General features: G+C 31.6%; 3 protein-coding genes across 6 annotated transcripts in view; 1 reads left to right on the forward strand and 2 right to left on the reverse strand.

Moving 5' to 3' along the window:
- The window catches only part of LOC111053797, a 50,708-nt gene that overhangs the window by 15,866 nt on the left and 21,557 nt on the right, over positions 1 to 13,285 (reverse strand). The window lies entirely within an intron of this gene.
- Positions 1 to 13,285, reverse strand: part of LOC111048612 — a 133,447-nt gene that overhangs the window by 5,477 nt on the left and 114,685 nt on the right. The window lies entirely within an intron of this gene.
- Positions 1,195 to 6,985, forward strand: LOC120350108. Its single transcript, XM_039422456.1, has 2 exons — positions 1,195 to 1,581; positions 6,228 to 6,985. Exons 1-2 carry the CDS (start codon positions 1,303 to 1,305, stop codon positions 6,585 to 6,587), a joined length of 639 nt encoding a protein of 212 aa, XP_039278390.1. The 5' UTR covers positions 1,195 to 1,302; the 3' UTR covers positions 6,588 to 6,985.

The following is a 13,285-nucleotide window of genomic DNA, read 5'->3' on the forward strand; positions in this document are numbered from 1 at the left end:
TGAGCATATGAACTCAGAAGAGAAAGAATGCATTATTAGTACTCTTATGAAATATCCCGAAATAATAAAATTCGAAAGTGATATATTAACTGCTACTAACTTGCTCAAGCATAAAATAGTGACTACAGACGAAGAACCTGTTTATTTGAAAAACTACCGCTATCCTATCTCATTTAGGCAGGATAATAGTAATGAAATAAACAAGTTACTCGAACAAAAGATAATAAGACCGTCTAATTCTCCATACAACTCTCCCTTATGGGTTGTGCCGAAGAAACCTGATGCTTCAGGAAAACGCAAAGTTTGTCTTGTAGTAGATTATCGGAAATTGAACAACAAAACTAAAGATGATAGATTTCCTCTCCCGAATATTGAAGATTTGTTCTCAAAAATCGGTCGAGCAACGTACTTTTCGGCTATTGACCTTGTTTCGTCAGGATCCCATCAAATTGAAATGGAACCCAAATCAATACCAAAAACAGCTTTTGGTACTGAAAATGGTCATTATGAGTTTCTCAGAATGCCATTTGGGTTGAAAAATGGTCCACCTCAATTTCAAAGGACAATGAACTTGATTTACCAAATGTTCTTGTATATCTTGATGATATTATTATTTTCAGTGATAGCTTACAAGAGCACATGAAACACCTGAACGTTGTATTCAAACGATTGAAAACTCATCAACTAAAAATACAATTGGACAAGACCGAATTCTTTAAGAAGGAACTTCTATTTCTAGGTCCCATAGTTTCGGAAAAAGGCATTCAGCCTAACCCTGAAAAAGTAAAAGTAATAAAAGATTTTCCCGTCCCACAAACTACTAAACAAATAAAACAATTTTCAGGTTTGGCAGGATACTACAGAAAAATGATAAAAGGATTTGCTAAAATAGCTCAACCTTTAACTAACGCATTGAGAAAAACATCCACTATAAGCCCAAAAGATCCTAAATTCATTGAAGCTGTCAATTTTCTGAAAGAAGCAATTACTAACGCACCAATATTGCAGTTACCCAGATTGAATGATCCATATATTTTGACAACAGACGCATCCAATGTAAGCTTAGGGGCGGTCCTTAGTCAAATGACTGACAATAAAGATCTCCCAATTTCATTCGCTTCTAGAACACTCAATCCCAAAATCCCTGAACAAAATCTTTCTACTATTGAAAAAGAAATGTTGACAATAACTTGGGCAGTGAAAAATTTCAGGTCATATTTGTATGGAAGAAAATTCACCCTAAGAACAGATCACAAGCCACTCCAATGGCTTCATTCTCTAAAAGAACCAAATGCTAAATTAATGAGATGGAAATTGTTAATGGAAGAGTATGATTACACCGTAGAATTCATAAAAGGTCGCTCAAATTGTGTTGCTGATTGTCTCTCACGGCCTTTCAATGTAAATATGATGGAAAGTAGTGATGAATTTACAGGTTTTGACGATTCAGAATTATTCCCAGGCTTTCCCGCGGAAAATAATGCGAACAATGCCAACGACAATGCCAATAACAATGATGAGTACGATGACATTGATAACAATGATCTGCTAAGATTCCATAACAATGAAGCTCCTCCATCGGTGAGTGAAAGTGTATTGAATGATCTTGATGAACAATTCGATAGTTAATGCAAATATTGATAATATTAATGAAAATGATGTGGAAACTGGCAACGAAAACCTTGTAAATAATACTAATAATGATAATGACTCACTAATGACACAACATTCTCAAGAAAGTTCAGATGATAGAGTAGGTATAATGGACGAAAATAGTATCATAAACACTGAAGCAAACCAAATAGTTATTTCACGAGGTAAAGGAAAACCCCAATTCAAAAAGATCTTCAATAAAAACAGAATAATTTTCAAATACAGAGACGCACATGACATTGGAAACAACGTAGAAGAAATACGAGAGTATTTGAAACCTGATACTGTGTACGGTATAGTATTTTCAAATAAAAGTCCATTGTTTGAAGCTCTTAAAACAGAAATTCTAAGTTCAATGACTAATGAAATTGTCAAAATAGTTCCCAACATAAAATTCCGAATCTACAAAAGAATAAACGCCGACATAACTGATGTAGATGAACAAACAATGATAATAGCTCGATGTCATGAAGACAAAAACTTCCACAGAGGAATTAACGAGAATTATAAACTAATACGTAAAAACTACTATTGGCCCGCAATGCAAAAAGATGTAACCGAATTTGTAAATAAATGTGAAATCTGTTTGAAAACCAAGTATGAAAGAAACCCAATTAAAACTAAATTCAAAGTAACTCCCACACCCACTAAACCTTTCGAAAAACTTCAGATTGACACTTTCACGTATAATAATATTAAAATCCTCACAATTGTCTTTTCGTTTTCTAAAAGACTTTCCGCCTACACATTGAAATCAGCTAACAGTATCGAAATAATAAAAAATCTAAACAACTATCTTTCAGTTTTCCCAATATTCCAAAATGCATTCAAACCGATAACGGATTAGAATTCAACAATGCACTATACAAACAATTCACTGAAATAAATGGTATTGAAACTTACTTCACCACACCTTATCATCCCCAATCTCAAGGACTAATAGAAAGAACACACTCCACAATTATTGAAATTCTACAAGGACTCGAAATTAAATTCCCAAAATATAGTGTTGAACAAAAACTTCAATTAGCTTTGCGAACCTATAACAATTCGATAAAAGATCAATTCAACTTAAGCCCAAATGAACTAACTTTCGGAATTCAGAATTATTTACCAAAAAATCAAGATCAGGATAATCCCGCAGTAATCACTGAAGAACTTGCTAATCAATACTTCAAAGAAATACAAGCGTTGAATGATGCCGTTTACAAGAAAATAATCGAGGAAAAAGAAAAACGAACAGAAAAATGTAACAAAAATAGAGAGGAACCACCTGAAACACCAGATAGGATATTCATCAAAAACCCGAAATTTCACAAAATTGTTCCAAGGTATAGCACAGCTACTAAGGAAGGTGATAGGTTTAAATTGAAAAGAAATTTAATCAAAATCCACCCTAACAGAATGAAAAGGCCTCGTAAAAAAGTAAAAGATAATCTAATTGTTGCAGATGAAGGCAATGACCATCATTCTGTTGTTCCTGATCTCAGCAACGTTGACGTACAGACTGACAGACTTGACAAAGACAGCAGGAATAATTCCGATTAAAATAGGACAATCTATGCTCATTAACGACACATACAAAGTTATCCATTTTACTAACGTGACTGACCTTAAAATACAATCTTTGAAATTACAGACTCATATTAATAATCTGCAAGTCGCTTACATATCCTCTGACATTATTGAATCCTTGAAGAAAATTTCACTCAACCAATATTTTAAATTAGAAATGATTTCTGAAATTAAAAATAAAAAGGTAAAACGTGAACTAATGAACGGATTAGGAAACGCCATATCATGGTTGACAGGACTTATGACTGCTGACGACAAAGAACACCTCGATAAAGTTATTGATAAAATAGAAAATAATGAATTACATCTTGTTAAAAATGAAGAACATAATTTTGAAATGAACCATGAGTTAATTAAGAAATTCAATTTCGATGTTGAGCATATTGATTCAAATAATAGAGCATTAGAAAATATTACTAACGAAACTGCCAATATTGTCGAAAATATGCAAGCTGTTGACTTGATTACTTTGACTATACAATTGTTGGATGATGAAATAAATGATGTTGTTAACTCGTTGATGTATTGCAAAGAAGGGAAACTTCATCCATCAATTTTGAGCTTTGATGATTTTCGTAGGTTAATTAATTATAAGAATTATTCATTAGCTAGTAGAGATTCCAGTATTTTATGGGAAATTAGTAATAGCACTTGTATTTTATCGAAATCTGTTATAACTTACATTATCCATTTACCGAAATTAAACGATTTATTTGAAAAATATCACCTTCTGTCTTATCCTGTTGAAATGGAATCAAATTTTCACACCATGAAATTAAAAGAAAAATCGATATCTGTGTCTCAAAACAAAAAGCTTTGGAAACTGACCAATTGTCAAAAATTCTCTTCTATTTCTTTTTGTAGGTACTTCAGGAGAAATTATACATGATAACTGTATTTTGTCTGTAGTAAATAATAAGGATTTGGATAATTGTGTAAGAATAGAAATAATTGATGATAGACCATTTATGAATTATTTCAAAAATTTTAATTGTATTTTAAGATATAAGTTTGATCAAATTAATATCAATAATGGAACTATAAATACTCCCTCATCTTTCCTTATCAATCTGGATATCAATGATGAAATGACAGATGTAAAATTACCGTTTACTTCAGTTACCACATATGCACAAAAATTAAGTCATGTACCAAATAAAATTCATACTAAACTTATCGATTTGAAAGATGTTAGTAAACTTGATGATATTGAACCTAGAGATCTTAATTTTATAAATTTTGAAGATTCTTTCGTCCTTAAGACACGCCACATTGTAATTTTTGTTTTAAGTACATTTATACTTCTTGTAATTTTGATAATCGTTTATTACAAATTTAAGAAGCCAACCAGTGTACTAAATTACCGAATTGATACACAAGTACCAATATCATCAACCCCTACCATAAGCTATATTGTACCACCTAGAAATTAGATCTAAGTTAGTAAACTTTAATTTGTAACTTCATTTTAATTTTTGTAATTTTTGAGTGTCCCAAATTTAGACGAAAAAAACTTAAGGAGGGAGGAATTATGTAAACCTAAACAATTGATGTGCTGACTACTATTTTTGTCAGTACCGCTTAGTGTCGCTCTCAGCACGCTCATTTTAGTTAGTCTACTTCAGCCACTTGATGTGTTAACATGTATTTTTTGCAAATAAAATTTCTTTTCAAAAACTGAGTTTTAATGAACGTGAACGTGTTTTATATATATAAATAAATAAATATATATATATATAATATATATATATATATAATATATATATATATATATATATATATATATATATATAATATATATATATATATTTATACATATTGAAAACTTTCAAAAAAGGGTAGGCCTACAATAAATAATGATGTTATTTTATAAAACTTGGAGTTGGTGTAGTGGTAGTGAAGTGAGAAAAGTATAAATGAAATAGAAATGTATATAACGAAAGAATTCAAAGTAGAGAAATTGTGGATTAGAACTGTAGGATTGGAAGACTTTGGCAATAAAATTAATATTTTAGGATAAGAAATAAGAGAACAAAATTAATGGTTAGTCCTAGTGTCTATTTTTAATAAAAAAATTATAAAATAAGTAGCCCTGAATACATACATTTTGAATCAATATAGTAGTTATTGAGATGTACAAAGTGAATACATTTATGAGGTTTTATCAAATTCTAGTTATACCGGTAGACAAAAATTCAAAGGTAGTCTATAGGAATATACAAATTGAAAGTGTGAAATACAGTTATGCATGGAGTATCATGTTATGACTACAAATCGAGAATAAATTATAGTACTTTATGATAGAGACATATACCGTATGTATTGAGTTGATGCTTGCTTTTCGCTCATCTCAAATGAGCAATGGTTCGATGCTGCAATGATTAACATTGAGCTACAAGCTCTGAATCTTCAAATTTTGGTTTACGATCATAATATTTTCTTTCCTAATATTGCTCAGTCATTGCAGAAAGAGTTGAACATTACAGATTATGAAAAATTATTCCTATATATATATATATAATATATATATATATATATATAATATATATATATATATATATATATATATATATATATATATATATTCTGCATTATCAAGTACCTACCATAATCATTTTCCAAACAACAGTATTTTTTTAAATACATTATAATTTTTTCTATCTTATAATTGAACGAGCGTTAGCGAGTTCTCACTTTTGACTTGCTGAAGGCCAAAGTCTCTGACTGCTTAACAATAACTTTAGAAAGAATTGATCAATCGATCAGCTTCAAATTTTGAACACATATTCTTCGAACCTTTTTACAGGTCAAGTTCATTGGACAACAGAATTGACTCACTCTCCTACGTCCTTTTTCAGAATATATGAATAACATTGGAATTGCATAAGAAAAAAATTATTTTTATTTCTCTTTCCTCTATCATTCTGTTCTCACTTGAGTAATCTTTCATCATTATTTTCCAATTTTCTCGGTTTCTCTATGATGTATTTCTATTGCAGTATGGATCAAAACTGGACATCGCGGGCCCCTCATGGAGAGAAATAAGTTGGGAAGAGAGGATGGATGATGAATCTGACTCTTATATTGAGCTGGAGGGTTCAATTCTGTCAGTGAAAGATTTGCGATCGGAAAATGAACTGGAAATTGTCGTTTACTCACCGTCAGATGACAAATCAGCTCAGTCGGACAACAGTCGATCAAATTCGTCTGGAAATGAGCAAACGCTTCGTTATGTGTCAATCCCGAGACAGAAAATTCAAGATTTCCTGACGAAAGGCATTGGCGTCAAAAATCAATCGTTTATTGAGGATAATGATGCAAATAAGGTGAAACAGATATCTGTCAAAAGAAAACCGTGAAGATGGCATGAAAAATTGGGTACCATACCAAGCTACTGTACCAATAAGAATATCATGCATATATTATTCAGATTACAAAAATCGTTTCAATGCATCTTAGTAGGAAAGAATGAACAAGAACAAGCAGATGAGGACCACATTTTTTAGGGAAAGAGTTATATAAATATATATTTTTTTAAAAGAAGAATCGGACTATTTTCAACCAAACTCACCCTAGGTACATAGGAAAACACACAATTTTTGATACAGAGCTGATTTTTATTCAAAGTTAATAATAAAATACATTTCTTTTCTGAAAATATAGTACCAAATATTATTTATTTTTTCAATAAGTTTTATATAATTTAAAAGTACTGTAATTTAAGTTCATTCTGAATTCACCAGAGGCCTTTAATCTTCAGTAGACTGGCCATCAGCATAAATTGAAAACTACCATCAAACTTTAATGCATAGCTTTTTCAGACAGTCTATCATTCTTGAAATTCTACTTGTAGGCCTATATTCTATACACAGTAAATCACATACCTTACTTGAATAAAATTTCAAATGCTCAAGAGACAAGAGAGCCTTCATAGACAGTACAGAACTTTCTGCACCGTGGTATGACTGCACTGTCGTATGACGGTCAATGGATTTTGGAACATGTCAAAATGGATTCCATGGGACACTGAACATTCTACTGCTAATAAAATTTACCAGTATACGGGCCGCTCAAATTATTCTAGTATTATAACAGATTGAGCTGTTTCCATACTTTTCATCAACTCTGTAGTTTGTCCTTCATGATGTCCAACCTCAACTGACATAATAATAATAATTAACTTTCTGTCCATAAAGTGACCATGCAGAGCATGCTCAAAAGAGACAAGTCAGAAGAAAAACATGAAAGCCAAAAACCAGCAGCGGACATCACAGCGCCAAAATATCCACTCACCAGTGCACTGTCACATTCAAAGAATTGAATTTATAATAAACTAGTTGATAAAATACTTACCTGCAGCTCTGCATGCAGCCTGCAATCATACAAGAACTTTCACTTTCGACGTATTGAAGGAGTGGAAAACGAGCTGGTTCAAACAATGGCTGTACCACTTTTCAGTTATGCCGTAATTTCGTATCACCGGATATACTCCCTTCTCCATGGGAGGTATTCCATACCCTCCGGGAGCATAGCTCCGGTACTTTCTTGTGTCAAGTATCAAATAATTAACTATGCTTTTTCAGATTTCTATTTAAAAAACTATTATGCACATAATTATATAGCCTGCCTGTTTGGGCCTACAATATATAATTTATTTTTAATTCTTTGATACATTATAGAATAAGATATTTATACAAGATATTGTATCTTATCGCTCAAAATGATGAAAGATTCACGGCTGCTAACGTACTCCTTTAACCAGTGACCGCACTTGAACTGGCTCTGATTAATAATTGAGCCCTACCTTGGAATAATATTATATTATATCCATCAAATATGATATATTATATCCTTTCCATGTCCACATCATCATTTCACATACTGTACCCGCTCTTTCGAGAAAAACGTTCAGTAAAAAACTTCCACAAAAATTTGGAAAAACAGACTATCATAAAAATTTTTAATTCCTAATAACGTATACTGTAAATCATTTGCGCTCTTTATTTCCTGTTTGAAAAAGTATATTTTAGCTTTTCATATTGACATCTTCTATACTTATTGAATAAAATCTCAATGCCCATTGCAACTTCAAATCCAAAATAATTAATCACAGTTATATCTATGCAATATGCAAGTGTAAATAAGACAAAAAAACTCACGTCCCTTAAATAAGAGTGCCGTCTCTGGTGGATGTGCTGCCACATTTCCTCTTGTTCGTCAAGTAAATTTAAGGGCTCATTTCCGAGCTCGGGATTTAGCTAAGTTCTAGACTTTAAACATCTGGAGCCAGAAAATTGGCTTTCCGAAACAGGGCGTAGTGATAGTTTTTATGGTACCGTAATCTTTATTTTCTCATTTCTATAATTATTGGAGACGTTTATTGCCTTGACGAAATGAAACATTTCTAAATAATTCAAAATAGGTAGCAGAAACTTCACACTATTTTCTCTTTATTTTATTTTGTTTTCAATTTCATAGTTTTTCGAAATTCAATTTAAACGTGGACTAAGACGACGCCCCGTTTCGGAAAGCCAATTTTCTGACTCCAGTTGTTTAAATTCTAGAACTTAGCTAAATCCCGAGCTCGGAAATTGGCCCTAATATTTTATATCACTCCAATTATTCCGTCCATTCAATCCATCCAGCTGTATGTAAGAGTGAATTAACGAAGTTGATAAATTGTGGCCCATTAAAAAAATATGATTCCACCTCTTGGCAAGATATAATTAGCAACGTCCCGTCCGAATCCCTCCTCACAGGGATAATAAATCGATTTTCAGTCAATGAATCGTCATAGTATTTTAACCAGGTCTAGTAGACGCCAAAGTAGATTTAAATAATAACAATAGAGTACTTAAAGTGAGAAAACGGAAAAAAATGACATGAATTCTATAGGTAATTAAAATAATAATGATATTTAATTCATAAATAGTAACCATATACTCAATTACAATTTTACGATATAATTCTAAACAAAAACACTTATTTTAGAGACAAAATGATCAAATTGTTAAAAAAAGATCACCATTACACTACTTTAACGAACAGAGCGCCCCAATATTAGATTTTATCAGCTTGTAGGCTATACAATTGAAGAGATGTAGGTTATTACAGAATGACCCAAAAAGAATGGTCGGCTTTGAAGTGACTATAACTTGAATAATTTCCAACATATATTTTATCTCTATATATTATGAGTTTGTTCAATTGTCTAATTTCAGAAAACGTCATAATTAACAAAACTGATGAGTCGTCGACGTTCCATTAGGTGACGTGATTATCTTTTGGCCTTTGTTTGCCGCTCTTTACAGTATCACGTATGTTAATTATGACGTTTTCTGAAATTTGGCAGTTGAACAAACACAGAAATATAGAAAAATAAAATGTATGTTGAAAATTATTCAAGTTATAGTCATTTAAAAACCGACCATCCTTTTTGGGCCATTCTGTATCTTGCAACAACAGAAAACATTCAAGTAATAACACAACGTTCACATCACACATATAAGGAACTAATTTTATCATCGGAAGAAACAAATTATCAGCCATACTAAGTAATTAAGATAAGTATTGAGAACAATATTTTCAATAAGTCAAAATCACACTGATTATCCAGAAGCGAAATGCTAGTTGTAATTCAATACAGAAATGGGATTAGTGTTAATCTAGCTCTAAAAGATCCACATTTACGAGTAACATTTTGAATGAATAACGAAATACAATAAAAAAACTGGTTATTTATCTAGTAATCAGTCTGCTACTATTTACATTTCATTTTACATACTACTATATTTATTTCATTTACATTTATGACAAACTGGCACACTGTCAAACGAGAAGGAGGGCATTTCAAGCATATTTTAAAATGAAATGTTAGTAGCAGACAGATTACTAAATAAATAACCATGTTTTTCAATGTGTTTCGTTATTCATTCAGAAAAGTGTTGATTTAAGTTTCATTACTTTACCTATCATTCCTTTACAAACTAAAACTTCAATCAGCCACCATTTTTGGTATCATAGAACATTTTTATTGATGCCATCTTTCCAGTTTTAAAAAGGCCTTTAAAATGATGTAGCACACAATGGGTGTTAACATTTAAAATATTACAGTTACAACCCCTAAGTCACCCTCTTATGAGGGGTTGAAATTCAGTTGTACGTCAAAAGATAAGAGTATTCGTCCAATAACTTATCCTGAAAGTTACAGTATTATAACTACAACAGTCTCCAACTTATTGAAGGGTTCCCATACATTATGACTTACTCTGTATAAATACATTTTCAACTCAACTAACTTAACTATATGATATGAGTAGAATAACAGTTTCTTTGTGTAGATACCTCTCCGTGTGTGTGTGTGTGTGTGTGTGTGTGTGTGTGTGTGTGTGTGTGTGTGTGTGTGTGTGTGTGTGTGTGTGTGTGTGTTGCCATGCTATCAATTTATCCTAAATAGGTTGAATAGCATTTTTCACCTATTAACCTAAAGAAAGTTATCGGCTCCAAAATGGTAAATTCTTGATAAATTATGAATGGATTGCCATGCTACCAATTTCTCCTAAATAGGTTGGATAGCATTTTTCACCTATTAACCTAAGGAAAGTTATCGGCTCCAAAATGGTAGATTCTTGATAAACTATGAATGGATCTATTGCTTATGAATGAGAAATCCAGTTTTCAGAGCAAACCAACTTATAATCTTCAGAAGAATTTTGGCAATATACAACACAAATCCACAAAACAATACCTTACACACTTAAGCATCTAGCATCATCACAAGCTAAATACTTATCCATTTATATAGTTGAAAAACAATGGCTATAGGCTTGTAGACACACAAAACAATTTATACAAATTAGAACACCATAAAACTGTTCAAAACTCAATTTAAAACATTAAAAATTCAATTAAACAGAAAAATATTCAGAGAACACAAAATTAGAACACATAGCCAGCCACCATTTTTTAGAGAGAAAGCCTAACAAGTACAGAGCAAAGCCCCACCTCAAAAACAGTGTTGACGTTATGAACACGTCACCAATATTAAATTCCAAAAAATTATAAATTACAAGTTTAGAATTTACATTTTACATTTGTTCTCAATAACACTTTATTTCGAAACTGTTATTTTAAATTTATATATCCTCTATATTTATCTGTTAATTCTGTTAACTCAGTTTCGGTGATACCATGGAATGTGCAACACAATTATTTACGATAAATTCTCAGTTAAAAAGTTGTCCGCATATCATTTACTCTGATATTTACTATCAAGTTTTATAGATCTCAAATTGAAGATTCGATTTTAATCGAGAAAAAATGTAATATTACAGGATCTATTGCTAATGAATAGGAAATCCAGTTTTCAGAGCAAATCAACTTATAATCTTCATAAGAATTTTGGCAATATACAACACAAATCCACAAAACAATACCTTACACACTTAAGCATCTAGCATCATCACAAGCTAAATACTTATCCATTTACACCACACCTGACATCATTTCTGTAATCGGTGACATATTTGTCTCTATTTAGTATAATCTTCCAAAATATGGAATATATAATAATACATGTGGTTTGATAGTCATTCTTGCAGACTATACCACTGCTGGCCACCAATGTAAATGGAGGGGGGGTTGTTTCTTCTCTCCTATAATATTTACCAAAATTATGCTAAGTTTACTGCTATCAATTCATCTACCGGTATTTGAATCCTTGATTGATTGGGAGCTTTTAGTGGATTTGTTCATTCAAATGCACAGATTATCATCATTGTCACATATTCTAGCAAACATAGTAACTACGAGCCAGGAACTTCAATGAAAAATACTTTTTAAAATTCAACCTCAGGTTTATTGAACTCATTAACGAATCAATAGAAATCATGTCAAATTTTCAAACAGAGTTAATCAGAAAAAGAAGGAATTTCAATCTATACATTTTGGGAACCTGCTAACTTGCTGCAACTAAATTTGGGCCTCGGTCATTCTATGTACTAGATTTCAAGTTAAATAAAAACAACAGTTTGGCACTCACCATTTCAACAATTTCACATTTTATTTTTGAGACCACTTAATCCAAAACTCAATGAACTCAGACGTTATGAAACTCACTACACTCTACTTAAATTAACGCACACAATTAACCTCTTAATTTTACATCTACGGATTCTATCAATTTTAGATTACTATACAAATTACAACAAAAGTACTGATAATGAAAACTTTTCAATTTGTCCCTCTGGATGGGCAACAGACCCATTCAGAGGACTGAGGCTCGCGCACTGTTACATGATTTTCTGTTCATGTCTCAATACCAACTGTGGCCTTTTCACTGAAAATTATTCCCCCTCCACGAGCATTGAGCATAACTTCCAGTGGAAAAGCCAAAGCTGCAAAAAGGTCAATGCTCATACAATTTTCAAATATAGTGGCTTTTTTGACATGAAATTGAAACTGTATTTGAAAATGCACTAAAATTGCTTTAATTTCGACAACTAAGCAACAAGTTAGCAAATTCAAACAAGACAGAGTCAATTCTCACACTAAAAACGCAGGGTTCAACATACAGTTAGAATCAATGTTCATTTCAGTTCAAAAACCTGAAAAATAATATAAGATACACAAAAAAAAAACTACAATACTACCCTCTCAATATCACACTATTACATATATATAGTGTTTATGAACTCCCTACCAATACTCTAGGGCATTGTTCCTGGGTGAAAAACATATCTGAGTATCATATTTAAATTGTCCGGAAGTCTTCATTTAATCAAACAGCGGCCATTTTGATTTTTTCACTTGTTTTTCCTTAATAATGGTTAATCATACGAAATTGAAACTTTGCACAATCATTCATAACAACTGGACAAAGCTACAAAAAAAATTACAATAATTTTTAAATGTATAAACCACAATGACGGCCTTTAAAATTTTGCTTTTCAAATAACTCAGAAACCGTTGGTTTTACAAAAACTTTACAAGAATAGCTTTTTAGTAAATTAAATTGCCTATTGATTGGTGCCCAATTTTCCAAGATTGGACCAATATG

The sequence above is a fragment of the Nilaparvata lugens genome, chromosome 2, assembly GCF_014356525.2.
Source record: "Nilaparvata lugens isolate BPH chromosome 2, ASM1435652v1, whole genome shotgun sequence".
NCBI classification, from domain to species: Eukaryota; Metazoa; Arthropoda; class Insecta; order Hemiptera; family Delphacidae; genus Nilaparvata; species Nilaparvata lugens.

Bases quoted from the DNA above. Each gene is read 5' to 3' on its own strand.
- LOC120350108 (XM_039422456.1), top strand. From the start codon at position 1,303: ATGAGATGGAAATTGTTAATGGAAGAGTATGATTACACCGTAGAATTC. The intron at 1,582-6,227 runs GTGAGTGAAAGT...TTTCTATTGCAG, and splicing joins ACAATGAAGCTCCTCCATCG to TATGGATCAAAACTGGACAT.